The 23,195-nt window shown below is 43.4% G+C and overlaps 1 protein-coding gene across 1 annotated transcript in view; it reads left to right on the top strand.

The window, feature by feature from the left end:
- Positions 1-8,788, top strand: part of DSG2 (desmoglein 2) — a 48,193-nt gene extending 39,405 nt beyond the window's left edge. Inside the window, exons 12-15 of the mRNA XM_021686281.1 lie at positions 521-748; positions 2,864-2,985; positions 4,130-4,459; positions 6,017-8,788. Coding sequence (XP_021541956.1) covers positions 521-748; positions 2,864-2,985; positions 4,130-4,459; positions 6,017-7,024 — 1,688 coding nt within the window. The 3' untranslated portion in view covers positions 7,025-8,788. The remainder of the gene's footprint in view (positions 1-520; positions 749-2,863; positions 2,986-4,129; positions 4,460-6,016) is intronic.
- The last annotated feature ends 14,407 nt before the right edge of the window (positions 8,789-23,195 follow it).

Here is a 23,195-nt window from a genome sequence, read left to right as displayed (position 1 = left end):
TTCAAAATTTTGAATCTATAGTGATACAGTATCAGGAACAAAAAGGAGGAGACTAGATAAAATGAGATTGGCCCATTGTTGAAAGTTACTAAAGCTGGGGAAGCGTTAACTACACTCTTCTATTATTGTCTGTTTGAAAATTGCCTTAACAAAGTTTTTTCAAGATGGTAAAATAAAGGTCATTTAATGGAAATGTCATTTAACTTGCCACTTGTTTGTTCCTGTATTCCTAGTACGTAGAACAGTTTCCAGCATTTGGTAGACATCACACATATTTGTTAAAATTAATCATCATAAAAGGAAGATGTGTCCAAATCCGATTCTTTGCCTTCAACCTGCCTCTTGGGGGGATCTGGACTAATTTTAACAAGCCCACGATGTGAATTCAGTAGAGAAGCTAAGCAAGAATAAAGCTTCTCACTGGAGCTAACTATTATCAGTAATTAAAGAATGTTTCCGTTCACCCCTTCCTTGGTAATCACTCATTTTTGTTTCCTTTTGCCCTCCTCTCCCCTTGTAGGTACCAGTGTGCTACTGCAACAAAAGGAACAAAAGCTTGGGAGATGTGAAATTCAGTTTCTGATTTCGGATAGCCAGGGCTTCAGTTGCCCTGAAAAGCAGGTGCTTAAACTCACAATCTGTAAGTGTCTGGATGATGGCGGTTGCATGGAAAATCTGAGGGACTCCTACGTTGGCCTGGGACCCGCAGCAATTGCACTAATAATTTTTGCCCTCCTGCTCTTGCTACGTAAGTATTTTATTTTATTTTATTTTATTTTAAAGATTTCATTTATTTATTTGAGAGAATGAGACAGAGTGAGAGAGCATGAGAGGGGGGAGGGTCTGAGGGAGAAGCAGACTCCCCGCCGAGCAGGGAGCCCGATGCGGGACTCGATCCCGGGACTCCAGGATCATGACCTGAGCCGAAGGCAGTTGCCCAACCAACTGAGCCACCCAGGCGCCCGCTACGTAAGTATTTTAAAAGCCACTCTTTAGCTCATCTAGTCCTTTCAGTGCCCTACCAGTGTTTTGCTGCGGTAGTAGTCATTGATTTCTTCACAGTGAGTCTTTCACCACAAGGGAACACTTCCGAGGGTGATTAGGGAAACAATAAGTGACCATTAATAAATTCACCAAAGATTATTCTAGCCCTCCGCAGAATTTTTTCTCATAAAAGTGAATTTTTGTTTTATAAAAACATGTCATTTCCCGATTTAAATAACCAAGGTTACTAGACAGCCTGGTTGGTGATAAGCTCTGTGATGAGGGACGTTGTCTGTTCTTCCACACCTTTGCTTAGAACAGTGCCTTGCACACGGTAGGCTCTCAAAGAAAAGATTTGTTGGGTAAATTTGGGTGATGGATACAAAGATATTTTACGGACTCCTCCTGTTCCCATCAGTTCTTGCTTTGCACCCTCAACTTGTCGGGGCTCGGCCTCCTCATACCCTCTGCTTTGCTTGCCCCTTCCCCTGGGCCAACAGTAGCCCCACCTCTGAGCACTTCTGTGTTTTCTGACAATGACAACCAGTCCTGCCTTCCCTGCATGGCCTCCGAAGACCTCTGGTTTCCTTTCATGAAAGAGCAAAGTACTGCAGCTTGGGGTCATGTGGAATCCCACTCCACTTGCCCCTGAACGAGGGCCACCTCTCAGGCACCCCCAGTGATCTCAGTGATGAAGGAGGGGCTTGTCAAAGCCAGTGTTAGATGTGCAACTGAATGCACAGCACTCAACAGTTTACAGTGTACGTTTATACCGTCGTCTCTGTTTTACGGGTAAAAATACAGACGTAGGTGGAGAAATGACTTGTCTCAGCTCCCAGGTCTGTCACCAGGTACTGGAGCTGGGACTGTATCTTTTACCCAGAGACCCCTGCATTGCCTTCTCATCTCAGACTCCCCGGGGCCCAGTGTGTTGCTTGGCTCGTGGTAGACACTTGGTAAGCATTTGTTAAATCTGTTGAAATGGTTGAGTTGCCACTGGCTAATTCCAGTTTTTTACTCACAGTGTAGCTACTCACAGTGGCTATATTTACTGAGCTGTCGGCTGTTTCACACAAAAGGGAATCTAGGAAGTAGTCATTTCATCAACTGGAAGCTGCCAAATGGAAGTGGTAGTAAAAGCTAATTGGAGAAGGACTGTCCTCAGATGTAATTAATTCTTGACTACATTGATCAAGAAGACAACTTTGGCTTTCACTTCCTCCCTGAGGTAGAATAAAATGTAAGGAGGGAGTTCTGAAATCTTATTGAATTCGTGATGAAATGTTATATGTATTTTAAGGGCTTTTAATGTAGAGTAATTCTCGAAAATAATCCTCAGGTAATTCAAATGTTAATTTGATCCTCAGTTCGCTATGCTTTCTGCTAAATTCTACTCCAGGATGAAGTGGCAAAGTATTTTAGAAGTTCCAATGTTCTAGAATATTTGAACATACTAAAATTTTCCTACCCCTCGGAGCGTTTGATCTTTTTAACATATATATTTTTTTTGGATAGTGAATTTTCTTATATTAAAAAAGTGATTTAAAAAAACAACAGAAGATTTAAGTCTCTAAATTGGCTTTGATGATTTGTATGCTATGGAATCCAGCCTTGGTGCTCCATCCAGCAAGCACATACAGCCTTTTTGTGATGAATGAGGACTCCCTCATGCTGCCTTTAGGCTTTGATATGATTCCCCAAAACAAGCTTGGTGAGGCTGGATCAGAGTGAAGAAAAGAAAAATGCAAAAATAGGACTGTAAATAAGTGAAGACTGAACTCTAATTAGGAAGCAAAATGCAAATTCCAAAATTAGGCAATATAAATTTAGAAATATGTCGGGACTAACCTTCTCTGGACTCAATTTTGTTTCTGTCCAGTTGTACCACTTTTACTGCTGATGTGCCATTGTGGAGAAGGTGCCAAAGGCTTCACCCCCATTCCTGGCACTATAGAGATGCTGCATCCTTGGAATAATGAAGGGGCGCCACCTGAAGACAAGGTTAGACAATCAGATAATCAGTGGAACTTGTCTTCTTTCCCCATTTAAGGGCCTTTGGGAACTGTTTCTAACATTTTAAGTCATGAGAGAGTAATGTAGTCATTATAGATTTCATTCACATATCTTTGTTAAAACAAAGAGTTCAAATGACCACATATTTTGTGTTGGTTGCCAGGGCAGAGTTGAAGTGGTCTTATTCTACTGTGATAGGTCCTATGTTACAGAGAATGTTAAGAAAGGGTCAGGGAATGAAGGATGTGCTTCTCCATTTCCGTTCCTCTCAATACATAGGGTTGGGAGAGGTAAACCCACCACCCCTGGAACAGTTATAAGATTTTGCAAAATCTCCTCTCCTCCCTACTTAATAGACAGGAGGAGATTCCATTGTCTGTCTGTTGCGTCTTCACCCCGGGCCTGTCATCACCATCTCCAATAAGCATTGTGTTCAATAGGACACGATTTAGCATCAAGCATCAGAGAACTCAGAATAACAGAGGCTTAAATATGAATGTGGGCAGTCAAGGACCAGCATGATGATTCCTCTACAATATGGTCCCGGCTCCTCCTTCCTTGTTGTTCCTCCGTGGATGAGTTCCATTCCCATGCTGTCTTCATGCTCCAGACACTTGCTGCTGTCTCCACATTCCAAAAAGCAGATTGGGAGAAATGTTCTTAAAGAACACTTCCCAGAAGTTGCCTACCCCATTTCTGCTTGGAATCACATTAACCAGAACTTAGTCAGGTAGCCCTTCTGAGTAGCAGTGGAGGCTTGGAAAGATAGTCTTTATTTGGAGCAACCATATGACCAGCTAAGAAAAAAAAAAATTTAATAACTATAGAAGGAGGCATTAAACCCTAGAGGAAAGTTGAAATGCCATTGATGCCAATAGAGTAAATGAGCTGAGACCATATTTAAATAATGTTTGTTTTCCCCTTGGGTTATAATCAGCTAACAAAACACGAAGGTGGAGTGGAGATCTTCAGAAGACTCAAATACAAGTTATTCAACCCAAAATATTTTTCCTAGGTTGCCTCTGTGGAAATAGCTTATTATTCCCTTCGCCTGCCTGCTTAGCTCAGATCCTTTTACCACTTGTACTGACCCTCCATCCTTCTCACCCCTCCACTGTATTTGCTGTCACAGGTGGTGCCTTTGCATATGACAGCAGATCACGGAGAGGGTGTAGCCGTTGACGTGAGAGTGGGAAGTATAACAACCAAGGAAACCACAAAAGAAAGTAGAGGTGCCTTCCTCGAAGGGCATCATGAGATGGCTGAGGTGGATGGAAGATGGGAGGAACACAGAAGCCTGATTTCTGGTGGAGTTACCGAAGTGACAGGGACAACAGGAGCCAACATAGGCGCTGAAATGACAAGGATCACAAAAGTCACAGGGTCTTCCAGAGACCTGGCCGGAGCTCGAGCAGCTACTGTTGCAGCCAACGAAGAATTCTTAAGAAGTTATTTCATTGAGGTAAGGGTTGGTTTTTGTAGGTGCTGGTGCAGGGGGACATTTATATGTGACTGTGGTATTAGTCAGGTAATCATCGCCTTAGATCTAAATAGGACTGGGTCGTTTTTTAAGAGAATGCTTATAGGCAGAGAGGAAAGACAGATGTGGCCCATTAAATCAGCTCCATTCTGCAGTGATAGCAAATGACCCCACAATCTCACTTCTTGCAGAAGCTTATTTCTCACAGGCCTGTTTTCGTCAGTTGACACAACTCTGCTCCTCTCCGTGTTGCCTTCGTTCTAAACTGCACCCGGAGAGAGCAGATTGGACTGGGCAGGTGCGGTCCTCGGGGAACAGGGAACAGAGCCATGCAGAACCAGGCAACGACCGGCTCCTCAAACAGCTACCGTTGAGGGGGGCTCACATTTCACTGGTCAGAGCGAGTCACGTGACGAAGCCAGATGTCAGTGGCTCCAGAGCACAGTTCCTCTGCCAGAGCAGACCTGATAGGGATGAGCCCGCAGGGAGCAGAGAGAATACGTGACCTAACAATCACAGTCTATTATGTGCGTTTACATTTCGTCTACTTGGCCTCACTGTTGAGGAAGTTCTTAAAAAATCAGGAGGACAGGTGTAGGAAAGATGATGGGATGTAGTCAGAAAGCTTATGCCTGGAATGAGGAATTAGAAGCAGGGCTGGGTACCTTTCTTGAGAAGAAGACCCATGTGTCCCACACAGGGATGGGCAGAGTCAGAGTGTTGGGCATCTGAAGGACACTTGAGATGAGTGAAGGGATGGGCTTCTAAGGAGGCCAGTTTATTTCTGTCCCCTCTCTACATGATAACCAATTACCGGAGTGCTTTTGCTCTTCCTGTCTCCTACCCCCCGCGTTTTCTTTCAGACCATCTGCCCACCTGTTAGCTTGACGGGGAAGGTGGTGACGCGGTCCATGTCAGGAAAACCACTTCTCCTCATCCTCTTTCTGTCTCACTGCCAAGCTCCAGTCTGGGGTGCCCTATTAGTTTCATTTTGATAGTTTTCCCTCTCCACTCGAATCCTGCTCCAGTCAGACTTGGCTGTGTGTGTATGTGAGCAATTTTTTATTCAGAAGTCATTTCACACTTACCAGAAAATTTCCAAGAACAATAGAAATTTTGAACTCCTGTATATTCTTTACCCAGACTACCCAATTATTAACCCTTTGCTATTTGCTTTCGTAATCTCTCCCCCTCTCTCTCACACACACATGTACATTTTCTTAATATAATACAGTGAACAAATTTAGAGATTTAATAGTGCCATATTCCATATTTCAATTTTGCCAATTATCCCAATAATGTCTTTTCGTAGCCATTCCAAGACCTAATTCAGAGTCCTGCCTTTCTTATCTTTCACAATATGAATTTTTTTTTTAAGAATACGTGCCAGCCATGTTGTAGGATGTCCTTCCATTTGTGTTTCTCTGATGTTTTCTCATAAGGAGACTCAGGTTATGCATTTGGGGCAAGAACATAGTCTTATTCTTAAATGAAGTTGTGTCACTAATTCTACGCCTCTGTGTTTTATTTCCATTTTAGAAAGCTGCCTCTTGCACTGAAGAAGATGACATTCACATAGGCAAAGATTGCCTTCTGGTTTATTCTCAGGAAGACACTGCGTCTCTCCATGGTTCCATTGGCTGCTGCAGTTTTATTGAAGGAGAACTCGATGATTGCTTTCTAGATGATTTAGGGTTTAAATTCAGGACACTAGCTGAAATTTCCTTGGGTCACAAAATAGATATGGATGGGGAAACTGAGCAGAGGCAAAAACCTGTGGGAGCGTCAAGTACGAAGGCAGCTTCACATTCATTCAGTGAGCAAACCAGGATTAATTCGGAGAATGCCTACTTCTCTGGTAATAGCTTTCAGGTTCCAAAACCTTTGCATGAAGCAAATGCAGAGAAAGTAACTCAGGAAATAGTCACTGAAAGCTCCGTCTCTTCTAGGCAGAGTCAAAAGGTAGCTACGCTGCTCCCTGATCCATTGGCTTCTGGTAACGTTGTAGTGACAGAAACTTCCTACATCACAGGCTCCACGATGCCACCAAGCACCGTGATCCTGGGTCCTGGCCCGTCCCAGGCCCTTATTGTGACGGAGCGGACGTACGCACCGGCCCCTCCCTTCGCAGAGCAGCATTATGCTGATGACAGTAGTGTTGTGGTTACTGAGAGAATCATTCAGCCTAACGGGGGCCTACCTGGTCCTCTGGAAGGCTCTCAGCATCTGCCAGATGCGCATTACGTTATGGTGAGGGAGAGAGAGCGCTTCCTTGCCCCCAGTTCAGGGCTGCAGCGCCCCCTGGCTGCGGCCGCTGTGGCAGCGGGACCGAACCTGACAGTGACAGAAAGGGAGCGAATCCCCGCTTCCAGTTACCAATTTCCTGCCGAAACCTCGGTGATGGCCAGAAAGACAGAGGTTTCTGGAGCCGCAGTCCATGGCCCCCTGCCAAATTTCAGTTTAGAGGAGTCTGGTCATTCTAATTCTACTCGCACCACGTCTACCAGAGTCTCCAAGCACAGCATCGTGCAGCATTCTTACTCCTGAACCGCAGTCCGCCATGGTCTGACCCGGAGTCCCATTTCACGGTTTCAACAGGCCTGTCTTCTGATGAGCCTGTAGACTTACGAGACATACACATCGGGCTTAAAACTCTTCTCAGTCACTAATACACAACCAGCCTCGCCGTCCTAGCCTCCGGGGGTGGGCTTCAGAAATGCTCCAGGGTTTGCTGAAGGCATAAGGACGATGCGATGTCTTAAGTGCCTTTTAGTGAGTTGTGGCCAAACAATATTCACAAAGCAAATTAGAGAGTCAGTCCAGCTTCCAAGAGTTCACCAAATGGACACAGAGTAGCCAGGGCTTCCGCTGTGCAGTCCAGCCACCCATGAAGCTGACTGGGCCTCCTGGCCTACTGCATTCACCTTGAACGTTGCCGTTCTGTATCCCATACTTGACAGCCCCCAGCAGGTTATCAACACCTCATTTCTCCAAAACCACGTGCACAGTCTGGACGACTGTTTGAAGACTAGAGGCCTGGCCTTTTAATCTATTTTAGGATGATTGAATTTGGGGACTTTGACACAGTAAAGAGCACACGTTGTAGGTCTCTGTGCGTGTGTGTTGTATGACCATAAAAATACCATTATTGCTTCCCTGTGTCTCCCCAAAATCATGAAAATAATGAACACTTCAAATTCAGTTGAATAATCCAGGGCAAAATTCATAAATATAAAATCACTTTACTTTTTAGAGTAATATACTATTTTTAGAAACTCAGGATACATTATCTTCTAATTCTATACAGCTAACTTAACCACCAGATTGGCTTCTTCTCCGCCGTGGTAAGAACCTGCGTGTTTCACAGCAATGTATCCTCAGTACATGGCATGAGTGCCAAATAAATACTGTGGCATCAAACCAAATTTTAGAAACCATCCTTTTTTGTTTACAGTTGCAAAAAATACTGAAAAACCCTATACTGTCAGTAATTGTGAGTTTGAAATGATTTTATTCTACATCTCAAAGTCGCTGACTGCCCCGTCCTGACTTGCTACGTGAATATTAAATATTAAAGATCATTCAGTTGAACAATTGGCCTGAAATTGTACAACATCCTTTTGCCTTTCATTTTGAAAAGTTATTTGGGTATTTTGGCTTCTCAGTAGATTACGCTTTCATTGCTCCTTGAAAAAATAGTTCATTTAAAGTTTCAAAGCATGCGTGCTTATCAGTAACAGTTGATGTGAATATTTCCCACAACAAAATTAAAGACTATGTAATTTTTTGATTTTTCAAGGTATTTTGCTAGGGAAATGAATCTTTAAAAATTCTTTTTTTAGACGTGTTTTTTACTTGAATTATGTTATACAAAAGATTGATAAGTTTTTCCCTTACTGACTGGATATGGGCAAAAGGCATATGTTTTTAAATATCATTAAGTGTGTGGCCAAGGTGAAGGTCAGTCTTCCATGATCTAAGTTTTTTACTCTAGTAGTAATTGTTGCTTCCCCCCCCCCATTATATACTTAGTAGTTATATTTTGCTATATATGCAACAGGAATTTCACTACTGTGTGAAATGTGAATATGATCTGCGGACTCCAAAAATCCAAACTTGGTCTTAACCGTCCTCCTTGGACAGACTCAGAAAACCTAACCTGTCTCTCTTGTATGTAGCATAATCACATTTTCTAAATGGTTTTTTTGTACCTGAAATGGTGATTTGTATTAGGTTTTACATTTGTTCCTTGGGAGATTATATTTGTACGTGCATCATCATGAAATATTTAAATAAAAAGATGACCTTTAGAGTGACCCTTTTCCATCATCTTTTTATTGTTCCGTCATATTTTACAAGGACTATAGTTTTGCATCAGAAGAGAGATCTCCCCTGAAAACAGGCGTTTGTTTGACTTTGGTATTTGAATTAGAACTGCTTACATTGGGGTGCCTGGGTGGCTCAGTCGGTTAAGCGTCTGCCTTCGGCTCAGGTCATGATCCCAGGGTCCTGGGATTGAGGCCCGCATCAGGCTCCTTGCTCGGCGGGAAGCCTGCTTCTCCCTCTCCCACTCCCCCTGCTCGTGTTCCCACTGTCACTGTCTCTCTCTGTGTGTCAAATAAATAAATAAATAATCTTTAAAAAAAAAAAACTGCTTACATGAAAACATCATTTCCAGAAGGCCTGCTGAAATTTTAATTTCAGATATATTTTAGTGTAAATATGTCCTAAAGTAAAAAAATCTCTGTTGTTTATCTGAAATTCAAATTTAGCTGGGCACTCTGTATTTCTCTTTGCCAAGTCTGGCAACCTTGTTCCTAAGGGACTGGAGTTTGCTTTCTGCCCACAAAGTAACATTGGAGGAAGCTGTTGGGTTCAGCTAAAGAAAGCTCGTGCATCTAACCCAAAGAGATGAAATCACTCAGTGTTAAGAAGCTGCTTTGGGGCGCCTGGGTGGCTCAGTTGGTTAAGCAACTGCCTTCGGCTCAGGTCATGATCCCCGAGTCCCGGGATCGAGTCCCGCATCGGGCTCCCTGCTCGACGGGGAGTCTGCTTCTCCCTCTGACCCTCCCCCCTCTCGTGCTCTCTCTATCTCATTCTCTCTCTCAAATAAATAAATAAAATCTTTAAAAAAAAAAAAAAGAAGCTGCTTTAGTTACTTGTTATAGTTCACAAGAGAAAAGGTCAGAGTTTCTTTCTGCCTATACTGTAACATGTCACATTAATAAATACTTCACAACACTGGCACATCAAGACATCCTAAAGCATAAAGACCGTGCAGTATTTCTGTGACCTCAGGGCTCCCACCCCAAGTGACGCATGGGAGCAATTTTTAGTTGATCTCTACAGACCATATCCCAATCACCACCACATTAAAATGTCTACAGGCGGATGTTGCTTATCAAGTAACACCTGGAAATGAGGTGCTTCCAGAGACAGGGTTAAGGTGATCAAATCTTACCTCTTTAACGTAACACAATTTCTTGGCTTCGGTATTTTAGTGGAGTTCAAGTCCTCTTTATCATTGCTGATTTTTTGGACTACTGTTTCTATTAATTGCTGAGAGAGGGATATTAAAATCTCCGGCTGATTGTGGCTCTGCCTACTCCTCGTTTAATTTTTTTCTAGTTTTGCTACCTGTGTCATGAAATTTGTTAGACCGGTGTTAATGGGTACAGATGTATTTAGCATGATTGTGTCTCTTCAAAGAATTGGCCCTTTTATCCTTATGGAATATCTCTCTTTTGTCTCTGATTATATTCTTTGTCCTGAAATCTGCTTTGCCTAACATTAATATTGCCTCACTGGTTTTATTGTGCTTAGTGTTTGCATAGTTTATATCTTGGATCTTTTTACTCTCAACTTTATAATGTATGTCTTATACATATAGAGATGGGTCTTGCTTGCTTATCCATTTGAACACTTCCTAACCTTGAATGGGGGGGTTTTAGTCTACTTGCAGCAATTATTCATACTGATGAGCTTAAGTCTGCCATCTTGGTATTTGTTTTCTCTTCGTCCCATCTGTTTGTTTTTCATTTGCTCCTTTCCTGCCTTCCTTTGTGCGTTGAGTGTTCTGGGATTCCACCGTGGCTCCTCTATCAACCTTTTAACTGGTTCCTCTTGTGGAAATCCAATTTTAAAAAATCTGCCAACCGCCCCCCCCAAAAAAACTCTCCACAAGAGCAGAAGAGAAAGAAAATAGTGTTATTACTGAATAAGCATTATGCCGGAATAGGATGTGCATCACAGCAAGCCATAAAGAAATTGCAAAGACAGGGGCGCCTGGGTGGCTCAGTCGTTAAGCTTCTGCTTTCAGCTCAAGTCATGATCCCAGGGTCCTGGGATCGAGCCCTGCATCGGGCTCCCTTCTCCATGGGAAGCCTGCTTCTCCCTCTCCCACTCCCCCTGCTTGTGTTCCCTCTCTCGCTGTGTCTCTGTCAAATAAATAAATAAAATCTTAAAAAAAAAAAAAAGAAATTGCAAAGACAGAAATCTCACTTTTTTATATAGCCCGGCAGACACAACCCATTACATGCATGTTCACAACATAATGAGAACTTGCCCTCAAGCAAGACTTGCCAGCACCATCGGTCATACACAGTTCATCTTAAATTCACCTGGCAATTGAGGTGGCCATTGTGTTGCTGATCGCCTTTATCCAAAGAAATAATAAGGCTTCTAATATCTCCATGATGGGTAATTAGTCACAGTCTGGATCCAGATGCCCATGGAGAAGAGGAGATTGAGATACTATCTTCCTTGATGTTCTCATCTTTGAGGTTCAAAGGGATGAGTCCCAGGCCTTAGAGAAAGACATGGCTGCTTGTAAAGCTGACAAAAAGCTCACTTAGTTTTATTTTATTTTTTTTTAAAGATTTTATTTATTTATTTGACAGAGAGAGACACAGCGAGAGAGGGAACACAAGCAGGGGGAGTGGGAGAGGGAGAAGCAGGCTTCCCGCTGAGCAGGGAGCCCGATGCGGGGCTCGATCCCAGAACCCTGGGATCATGACCTGAGCCAAAGGCAGATGCTTAAGGACTGAGCCACCCAGGCGCCCCAAAGCTCATTTAGTTTTAAAAAGACTTCTATATTATCTGAAAAGGGCAAAGAAAGAATTAGCAATGATAAGTTTTCTAAAGTAAATGCTCTGAGGAAGAGGAACGGGGAGGGCAAGTCTCCCTTTTTGTACCAAGAAAAAATTTAATTTTTCTTTCTTAGATTTGTTCTTATCCTCACACTTTAGGGCTATGATCCATGTGGCAAGTGGCTACCAATTGGATAGCACAAATTTAGACTGTTCCTATCACTGTGGAAAGGTTTTTTTGGGCAGCATAACTCTAGAAATTATAGTATGTATCTTTAATTTATCATAGTCTACCTTCAACTATTCTACCACTTCATAGACAATGTACATAAGCTTTGAACTTTCACTTTGTGAATCTTGCTATGTCACTAGATCTCTGACCTTCAACTGCTGCCTCCTGTCCCCCACACCTTCCTCCATACCCCTGTGCATTATTGGCACGAATATTCTGAAACCCGCATCAAGTCCATTAGTGAATGGAAATGGACTCATTATTCCAGAGATTACAGAACTTCCACCAACCCATGAGCCCAGTAGAGACAATGAGATGAGGAAGGTGTGCCTCTGTTAAAAATCCAGATACGCCCCTGGCTGGACATTTTCCATTGCCTCTTTATGTCCACTCTCTACCCTTCTTTTTCACCTTGCTCTGAGACCCAGGAGCTTATCCTTTCCGGATGCTTCGATAGGCATCCTTGCCCTCTGCCTATGAGTTGGGTGTGGTCAGTGGGAAGCATTGGCTGGAGAGTGGCCAGAAAGAGAAGCACCTGTCAGGCATCTCTCTCTGTACAGAAACTCCTTTTCTGGGTTCCTGGACCCACTCCCTCTCCTTGCTGCTTGAGGCCTGTTGGTGGTGATAGCTCCCTCCTCAATTGTATCAGATTCAGGGCCCTGGACTGTGCCTTGAGGTTTTCCTCTCCTGACTCACTGCATGTATGTGACCCACTAGACTCCCCACACGTCTGTCTGCTTCCACCTGGGACCATCAGTGACACAGTAAAAATCCTGTTGTATTCGTCTGCCTGGGCTACCATAACGAAGTCCCACAGCCTGGGGGACTTAAACTACAGGCATTTATTTTCTCACACTTCTGGAGGCTAGGAGTCCAAGATCAAGGTGTCGGCAGGGTCTGTTTTTTCCAAGGCCTCATTCCTTGGCTTGTCGATGGTGGTCTTCTCCCTGTGTTTTCCATATCTATGTCCAAACTTCCCCTTCTTATACGGACAACAGTCATATTGAATTAGGACGATCCTGATGACTTCTTTTTAACTTCATTACCTCTATAAAGACCTTATCTCCAAATATAACCACATCCTGAGGTATTGGTGGTTAGGATTTCAACGTATGAATTTTGAGGGAACCCAACTCAGCCAGTAAGACCTGGTGAACAAACAGGCTTCACTTGAAAAGCTGTACTATTTTTTCCCAGGAAAGGCATGAATTTCTTCATCCCACTCTTTGGTTAATTATTAATAAAAATTGCTTGTCACAGTAATAAAGTTGAAACCTGGGTTGAAAGCAGCCTAATTGAGGAGACTGCACAGTATCTATTGAGCCTTCAGAGAAATTTCAAAGGTAATCAAAGCAAAAACACATCTGGTTGTCCTAAGCCATGGACCTAAGTATTGTTGACAGCAGCTAACATCCCCAGCTTGGTGGCCCTGGCCACGTGCTTTGCATTGCTTTTCTTTTTTTTTTTTAAGATTTTTTTTTTTTTTTTTTTTTAAGATTCTGTTCATTTGACAGAGAGAGACACAGCGAGAGAGGGAACACAAGCGGGGGGAGTGGGAGAGGGAGAAGCAGGCTTCCCGCTGAGCGGGGAGCCCGATGCGGGGCTCGATCCCAGGACCCCGGGACCATGACCCGAGCCGAAGGCAGACGCTTAACAACTGAGCCACCCAGGCGCCCCTGCATTGCTTTTCAATTTCCTCAGATATTTGCAGTACATGTACCACCAATGACTCCAAATAAGCTAAGGGAAGCATAATGATCCTTTCCCCTGGAACTCATTCTAAGGATTAATTTTTTTTTTTTTTCTTACTTGCTTCTGAGGCTTCTATACATAGCACAGTGGCCTTTCCTGGTTTTCTTTTATATTCTAAATTTAAGTAGGTACAAATTATTCTTTCTCTGTCTTTCCTCCTAGTTAAAAAAATGTGGATACAAAGACCTTAAAATAAAATATATTGATCGGCTTCTTCATTATGACTTCTGTTATCCTGTCCATGAGGTAATTCATGGGCAAAATACTTCAGTATCAGGTATGCGATAAACCTGTGCACAGATTAATTTAATTTATTCCCACTTAACACAAGTGGTGTTTGAAGACTCTTAATCAGAAATTGAAATTCCAGGGGTGGTTACTTAGCCCTTCGAATATCATTATTAAAATCCACCATCAGAGGGTTTGTTAATTAATATAAGGGATAGAGTGATTTTTCATTGGTGAAATGAGTGGTTTTGCAACTGGGGATTGTTGAGGCATCAGGCACAACCCCCAGTGCTCTTCCATGAATGAGGCAGGAGAACACGGCAGGGCCGAGTCTAACAGCTTCCGTGAAGCACTTGTGGTCTAGTGTGTCTCATCAGTCCTGTGTCCTTCCCCCTCCTGGAGAATGCTGCCGTCTGACCAACCAACAATGCCGGTTCCTCCTGCCATCTGAACACAACTCCATCCACCTCAAAAGGGACCTTTCAACAGCTGCTGGTCAGAAGGGACAAGGGCAGAGAGTGGATGTGCCCTGAGCTACAATATCTGTTTATATGACTGTTTGTGCCTGTCTGTTCATAAATATTTATACATTTTGTGGAATTGGTTTAACATTTGCTTGCTTTATAATAAACCACTAGTATAGCCCCCTATCTATCCCTAACTAGCAGAAATTATCAATATTTTAATTTTTTTAAATTGTCATTGGCTCAACGATCAGAGGGCTTAGGAAAATTAGCAATGAGACTATTTAATTATTTTCCTTGGAAGATGTTTTGCCTGGGATCAACCCCTTTCTTTATTTTGCTCCAATTTTTCCTTTTAAAGTGATATTTTACCAAAATATTTTGTTGAATTACATGTACTTTTTTGGAAAAAAGCAAAATACAGATGAAAGAAGAAAAAGCAAATGATTTTCTCTATTTCTCTAATTGCTTCATGTATTATTCTTGCTTCGAATCCCCCTGCCCCCCTAGAAACTGAGATCACTGAAGACAGGAATGGACCCTTTTGATCTTTGTCTCCTCGTGATACACCCAAACAGGACAACTGGGAATTTTGAAAATCCAATGAAGTTTTCAAAATGGATTTCCTAAGCCTGTGTGTGATGGATGATGTCAGCATCCCACCTGTCCATCCTTCATTTAATTTGCAACCTCTTATTGGCTGCATCCCAAACCCAAGTTTTGTTCTCTTTGTAAAGTCTTCATCGGTGCACTCTGAGAAGGGTTTGAGGGGTTTTGGTGTGAAGAGAACTATGAGATTTTAGTGTGTAGCGGGAATTATTTGCAGTGGCTCAAAGACTCTTGCGTTTCTTCCAGAGTTTCTTTCTACATGCTGATTGCTTGGACTGCCAGAAATTTTACTCCGTGTATTATTTGTTTTATTATTCTGCCCTTTTACCCAGGGCTGACATTAGGATGGAACCCACACATCCCTCCTCCTCTCATGGGCTGCTTCCTCTAGCAGAAAGTTTAGTCTTAACAACCCTCTTGAGCTGAATCCTGCTGGAGATTTGCCGCTCCCTATCCCTCCAAGAACAACTGGTGCCGTGGCCCCAGTTTACAGGGCTTTCTCACAAAGAACAAAAACTGGGTTGAGGAGGGGAAAACAGCCCTTGGGGAAAAACAATGAAGGAAGCGAGGAAGTGCACGAAATACAAACTTCATGAGTGCTTCTAAATATACTCTTACTAGATAAAGTCCATGTTGAGTTGGCTTAGCCCTAAACTATGTATACATTCACCTAGTGATAATTCACATGTTTCTCCACCTGGAGGCCCTCTGGACTACAGAAGCAGATGGAATAACAGAAGCACAATTATCCAAGCCTGTGCCCATCCAAAAGCCACTGTCTCACGCGCTTTTGGAGTAAATGAGTGTTATATGCTCCCTGGCCACAAGATGGCACTATGCACGCAGCAAAAGAAGCAAAGTCGATCGTGTCAAAGCTTAGAAGAAAAAGAATTAAGCAATTTAATAATTTGTTAAGCAATGCAAACTCACAAAGGCCGATACCTGTCTTTGCTAACTGTGCTCCTCCCAGATAAAATGTATGTTTCAGGATTGCCTGGGAAACTAGGCCCAGACTTACAGAACCCATAATAGAACCCATATGGCTCATTTGGTGGTAAAATACAAAATGTCTCCCTGAAGGTCAGTCCTGAGCCTTTGGTTCTATTAGAAAGGCTGCACTTGGGCGCCTGGGTGGCTCAGTTGTTAAGCGTCTGCTTTCCGCTCGGGTCGTGATCCCGGCGTCCTGGGAACAAGTCCTACATCGGGCTCCCTGCTCGGCGGGGGGCCGGCTTCTCCCTCTCCCACTCCCCCTGCTTGTGTTCCCTCTCTCGCTGTGTCTCTGTCAAATAAATAAATAAAATCTTTAAAAAAAAAATGTTTTGGGTCGCCTGGGTGGCTCAGTCATTAAGCGTCTGCCTTCGGCTCGGGTCATGATCCCAGGGTCCTGGGATCGATCCCTGCATCGGGCTCTCTGCTCAGCGGAAAGCCTGCTTCTCCCTCTCCCACTCCCCCTCCTTGTGTTCCTGCTCTCGCTATCTCTCTCTCTGTCAAATAAATAAATAAAATCTTTAAAAAAAAAAAAAGAAAGAAAGAAAGCCTGCACTTTCGGTATGCCTGGGTGGGGTGGCTAAGTCAGAGGAGCGTCTGACTGTTGGTTTCAGTGCAGGTCATGATCTCAGGATCATGAGATGGAGCCCCTCCTACGGGCTGCTCACTCAGCAGGGAGTCTGTTTGGTATTCTCTCTCCCTCTCCCTCTGCCCCTCCACACCCACTCACACATGTGCTTGCGTGCTCTCTCTCTCTCGCTCGCTCTCTCTCTCAAATAAATAAATAAATCTTTAAAAAAAAAAAGAAAGAAAGGCTGCACTTTGGAGGAAATGATGCTGGCCAATGCATTTATAAATAACACACTCTGCCTGGTGTGGGTTAATTTTAAGAATAAATGTTGAGATTCAATTAAACAATACTTGCTGTTGAGCACTGTTTAGTGGCTTTAAGTTCATCCAAAGTTGAGTAAGGCCCAGCCCTTGCCGTCCAAGGGCCCACACCATAGTGGAGGTGGTAGTTACAAACACCTTCTTCTGCAAATCAAGTCAACCTGCAATAAACAAGCCATCAGAGATAAAGAGAAAATTCCAGAGATTAATTGCTCTGTGAGGTTGGGGTGGGACTATCTAAGAGGCCTTCTTAGAGAGATGGACTTTTCATGAAAAGTGAAGATACATAAACAGGGATCAGCTGGATCAGAGGCTCACCTCACACCAGGGAGGGTGGTTAGTGTCTGGAAAATGACATGTAGTGGGCCCCGCAGAAGATACGGATGAAAAGGCAAGTACAGACCACAGGCAAAGGCTGTAAGACGACCTTATGCAGTAGAGAGCCACAGAAAATTTCTGAGCAAGACTATCGAAAGATCAAAGAGCCCTCAGGCTATAGAAGAAGCTAGGCTGCAGATGGGAGATATCAAAGGAAGAGGGTGGGGAAATTGATAATTCCAATCCATGTGAATGTTAAATATTAACTTCTTTTTTTTTTTCCTGACTTCCATTGAATTTTCTAGGTATTCTCAGTGCCTCTTTCCTTGCATGTTTTCCTTTAAAGATTTATTTATTTATTTGAGAGAGGGCAGTGGGGCATAGGAGGGAAGGGGAGGGGGGGGGGAGGGGGAGAGAATTTCAAGCACACTCCCCGCTGAGCACAGAGCTGGAGGTGGGGCTGGATGGATCCCATGACCCTGAGATCATGACCTGATCCGAAACCAAGAGTCCAATGCTCAACCGACTGAGCCACCCAGGCGCGCCATAAATTTTAAATGTTATGTCAACAAGGTCACAGAACCAACAGAGAAGTAGGATACAGTTATAGCAAAAAAAAGTTGTACTAAACAAAATTAGAATCCAGCATTTGACAAGAGACTTTTTTTCTCTCTGATTCGTGATTTACCTACATAAAAAGTCTTGCAGTGTTAAGCAATCAAAGTAACATTGGCCATTTACTTAATGAATCCCTTAACATTTAAAAATAATATATTTGAAATTAGATTGTTCCAGAAAACGGTTGACATATGGTTTTTTCCATGGTAGTTTGATTTCACTTTGGTCTCCCTTATGAAATTGTAAGCTTTCTGAGCCAAGAACTTAGTCTGTATTTATTCTTATATCCTCAGTATATAATATAACATATATTATGGCAGATGCTCAGTTATTATCAGTTGCTGTTGAATTGCCCTTAAATTAGACTAAGTAGTATTGAAATTAATTGGATGGTGTATTTTGCATTGCCAGGTATTTTTCCCAAAATACTATTAGGAAATTTCACACTCACAGCAAATTTGGAAGAATTTTGATGAATACTCACATTCCATCATCTAGATTCCACCATTAAACATTTTACTGTTCTTGCTTTATCACATATCTATCCACCTACCCATTTCTCTATCCATCCATCAATCCATCTTATTTTTTATGAATTTCAAATTACATAATTGCCATAATTACACTTCGCTCTAAACATGTCATGTCCGTATCTTTAACTAGAGCTCAAGATTATGTTAAGAGGTGGGGGCCTTTGGGAAGTGATTAGGTTAGGAGGGCGAAGCAGCAGCCCAAATGGACTAGGACAACACACACATACACACACACACACACACAAACTGATTAGAGAGAGTGATGCTTGACCCAAGAGTAGTCATTTATAGGGTTCCTAGAAGCCCAAGAGATAGACAAGTTCAAAGATCTGCCCACAACAGAATGATGGTGAATACCTGGTCCAGTTCATTCCTTTCTCTGAGAATTGAAATGGAGACACTAGAAAGGGACTTTAAGTTAGAGGTGAATGCAGAAGGAAAAAGACACACAAACAAAGAATTCTCTCTTCAGATTTCTTTGAGAGGCCCTAAATTGGTGGTTAAAGAGGTACATGGGGATTCTTGCTTTTCCAAGGGATGAGCTTGTCCATCCAGGAGCTTCCCTTGCAAGTGAAGAGAAATAAAATTCCCACACAACCTGGACCATCCTCAGGAAGGGTAGTGTAATCCACTATGTTGTTACTAGTGCAGGATTTAGTCTTAAAAATTAGAAAGATGGTTTAGCAACCTATCTACCCAGTTCACAGTCAAAAAGCAAGGATGAAATAGAAATGAAGTTAGGTAATGGTTAAAAACAATATTCTCCCTCTCTTTCTCAAATAATATTTGGCTATAAGTAAAAATCAGAAAGTTAAAATTAGTGTTCTTTCTGAACATGGAGGCAAACAAATTCTCTAGCTCTTTCCCCAATTCTCACATGGCCCCGGTAATGGGAGATGAAGAACGTCTGCTACCAGATGCATCCTCTGATAATTCTAACAACCCATCAAAAGGTAATCAGATTCTGCAGCTCGGCTTCTACAATTTTACCTCAAGAGATGATCTTCCAATTTTGACAAGATGTATGTATAAGGATGTTCATCCCAGTGCTGTTTAGCGCATAAAAACTGTAATTTAAAGCGACAGGACAGAGACGCTCCTAATTTACTTTCAGTAATTGCAAGGATACAAGGGAGCCTGGGACAGGTCTTTACCACTCTGCAGCGCTTCCTCACCGCGTCTATCAGCTACAGGAGGCTTAATGGCCCACTTTCCGGACAAGCAACCGCAGGTGGAGCTCCTAGCCGTGCAGCTCCTGGGCTCACCCGGAAGGTAAAGCTTTCAGATCCGCCAGGCCTTTCATTACTCAGTGGTTCTCACTCCGGTCAAAAATTGTAACTGCAGGCAGTCTTTAAGAGCAGAAAATAAATGTGCATTTCACTTTGGACTAATACTACTCCGGAGCCACACAGAGACACTGACCTGTGATAACAGTGGTGGTAATAAGAATATTAAGCGTTATGTACGGGGCACTTTCGATTGGTGGGCACTAGGCTAACTGAGCATTTCTCCTACTATTGTCTGATTTTTCTCCTCACAGCAATCTTAGAGATACATCGTATTATTTTCTCCCATTTTATGGAGGTGGTAAGCTAAGGGTGAGAGCAGGTATGTAATATGGTCCGCTGGATGATCTATCTCGTGCCTTCTCCATCATCAGACATGGAGCTAAAGAAATGATAACAGGCAGGAGAAAAGCCAAGAGTGAGGGGTGCTCAGGAACGCAGAAAACCATTTATTGCTTCCTCCAGTCTTTGAGTCTGTTGGGACAGAGAGGGGCTCTTTAAAAACAATTCAAAAGCCAAAAACATAGAAGAGGATTTTTCCCCTCAAATACCCTAAACTATTTTTCATCACTGCAAACAAAAGCCCAGGGCAGAAATTTCTATTCACCTATGATCTATGATCACTAAAGGAGATTAGCAATCTATGATCGCTAATCTCCTTTAGCTATCACTTAGCAACGGGCAACAAATGGAGGTTGGCAAAGACGGGCTGATTAGCATTCTTTTTTAGTCAAAAGATCAGAGTTTTTACAAGGTACAGCCAACTGCCCTCAGGCTTAAAGGGGTTTTAAAGGTCGGGCAAAGTTGTTCTTGCTTTGGTTTGGTATTTTCCTTCAGCGCCAAACAAGTTTTCTTTGTTTGGTTTCTAAAACTCATGTAGATCTTTGAAAGAGACCAGATTCTGGACTGTTGGCAGGGGGGGGGAGGGGGGGAAGGGGGAGGAGGAGATCCCAACTCGCTCAGTCTCTGAACCCCTGCAGACATCCACACCAGCCCAGCATCCTGAAGATTAGCTGTGAAATGCTCTGAAGACTACAAAAATATTGCCAATGCTAGCTTTCACGAGTGGAGAAGACAGCAATGATTAGCAATAAGTGAGAAAAACCACTCAAAAAAAAAAAAAAAAGTCTCAGAACTGAATCAAGGTTGGAAGGTCAGCTAGCTCTATCCTCCCATTCAGGGGCACCTGCCGACCTTTGAAAAGAGGGGAGCCACTATAATTCTTTGTTATTCCCATTCACAGCTTCTGTGTCAGAAAGTTCTTCCTTGAGTCTCACTGGAATACCGCATGCTACTGTTGCAAGCTACTCTCTTCTTGTACTCTTCATAACAGAAGCATCTATCTTTCTTCAGATTTCTCTTAATCTTTCATTAACTTCACATGCATCAGGAATTCATGCGGACCTTTCCCTTCTCCAGGCTCAGCTTTTAAATCACTCACTAGAATGATGTTTACTGGGCCTGACACTAGACAGACTAAGTCCTGGGCATACAAAAATCATTATGACACATTCCTTGCTGGCGAGGAACTTACGGTTTCGTAGGGTGAAGCAGATATTTAAAGAAATAATGGCAGCAGAGTGTGATGTGTGAAGTTCGGGACTTCTCTGTTTTTGGAACTTGGTGTTTTGATGACCATTCAAAACTACCTTAATTTTTCCATTTCAAAGTGTTAGCTATATCTTTTTCACTAAGTGGCAGGGGGTAGGGGGAAGCAAGAGCAGAATGGACGCGCCATCTAGTGGCAAAATGAGGTAAAAAGCAAGAACACCAAACATCCCTTTGGAGTGGAAGCAAATAATGCATTTCCTGGATTTAAGGTACTATAAATTATAAGATGCACCATTGCTTTGATAAGAGAACAAAAAGACCAAAAAGTAGGAGATATATATATATACATATATATATATGTATATATATATATATAATCTCCTCTGGATTCTAGAAATCCAAGAGGAAGTGCAAGGCATCTTGAGGAAATACAGTTTTTAACTATTTCACTTTCTAGCAACTGACAGCTAGTGATGAGTAACAAATGTGCCTAATGCTGGATTACTGTGCACCAAGCACCTGCTGTATACTGAATATTTCACAATCATCCTGCAGAAGGGTTATCACTGTCCCCATTTAGCACCTGAGGAAAGCAAAGCTCAAAGAAAGGATCGACCTTCCACCCTTAGATATGCAGGTTTAAACTCAGGAGGTTGGCTAACAAAATCTATGATTATTTTATTCTCCTGGGCTTCCTTCTGCTTTTCCCCAAACCCTAGGGCTTCCGGGCTGCTCTCCTTGAACCCGCTCCCAAGCACACTCAACAAGGTCAGATTGCACTAAGGAAGGTGACTTCCCCTGAACTCCATTTCTGCCCTGTCATGCTCCTTCTCCCGGGGAACAGCCCTGAGCCTGGCAGCTCCTGGCACTGCTCCACCTCGGAAACCTCGACCTCGGTTCCCTGCTTTCCCAGGGCACGTCTCCATTCCCACAACATCTTCTCTTCAACCTTCTGGAGACGTCTAGGAACCTTTTCCTCCTTGCTTGTGGCTTCCCCCTAACCTTGTATAAGCCTCCAAAATGGTTCTGACATGGCACCCTGCCTTGCGCACAGCCTTGCGATGGAATTCAGGAACGCAGGAGTGCCCCAGTGGAGGGATGTGGAGATGCTTGGAGGACAGGTAAGCCGGTGGAGATGTGGGGTCGGGAGATGAGGCCAGAGTGGAAGGCCACCTGGTCAGTGGAGGCAAATGTCAGGGGCCTTGGACTTCAGCAGCAGGTCCCAGCACACTGGCCCGAAGGACCACGTAGAAGTCGCCACATCTCAAGAGAGAGCCGTGCAGGGGAGTGCGGCCCCACAAGGGGGATGGAAACGTTTCCCCTTACACCCAGGAACACTGCCCCTAGAAAGAAGAGGAAGGAGGGAAATGCCAAACAGTGTAAGTTAACCCAGAAATTATTGCTTTGAACTACAAGAGACAGAATTTCCTTACTTTGGCAGGTGTAAATCGCATCCTACCGCATCTTATCATTGGTAGAAATAGGGGTTTTAAACATGGATTGGAGAAAATAACTGAAGGCTGGCTTTATGTATGTTTAAGGAGCCATATCTCTCAGTCAGGTTGTGCTCAGGAAAGGAGAGCTGTCGTGAGTACCGTGGGATGAGATTGAGTGTGGGGTTAGACCCGACAATGCTGGTAGGAGTCTGGAAAGGAAAATCTGGAAGGGGAAGTGAGAGAATCAGAATACTCACAGTCTAGTCCTCCTGAAGCACTAACCATGTGAACTAATCAGAGCTAGCTGGGAAACAGGAAAGCCGGGTGCTGTTCCCTCCCTGAGGCCGATGACAATAGGGTCGCTTTTGGGTGAGGGAGGGGAGGAGGGGAGGGGGCATTAGCCACTGCAGAGCCACAACCATGCGGCTGGCGATGGAACTGTGTCCGCTGTGCCAACAATCAGAGGGAAGAGAGGGACAGGGACGCCTGGGTGGCTCAGTCCGTTAAGCGGTCGACTCTTGATCTCAGCTCAGGTCGTGATCTCAGGGTCCTGAGATCGAGCCCCATGTCGGGCTCTGTGCTCAGCAGGGAGTCTGCTTGAGATTATCTTCCTCTTCCTTTCCCTCTGCCCACCCTCCCTCCTCACGCTCTCACTCCCTGGAAGGAAAGAAGGAAGGGAGGAAGGAAGGAAGGAAGGAAGGAAGGAAGGAAGGAAGGAAGGAAGG

Source organism: Neomonachus schauinslandi, chromosome 14 (genome assembly GCF_002201575.2).
Source record: "Neomonachus schauinslandi chromosome 14, ASM220157v2, whole genome shotgun sequence".
Taxonomy (NCBI): Eukaryota; Metazoa; Chordata; class Mammalia; order Carnivora; family Phocidae; genus Neomonachus; species Neomonachus schauinslandi.
This window is presented reverse-complemented; position numbering and strand designations above follow the sequence as displayed.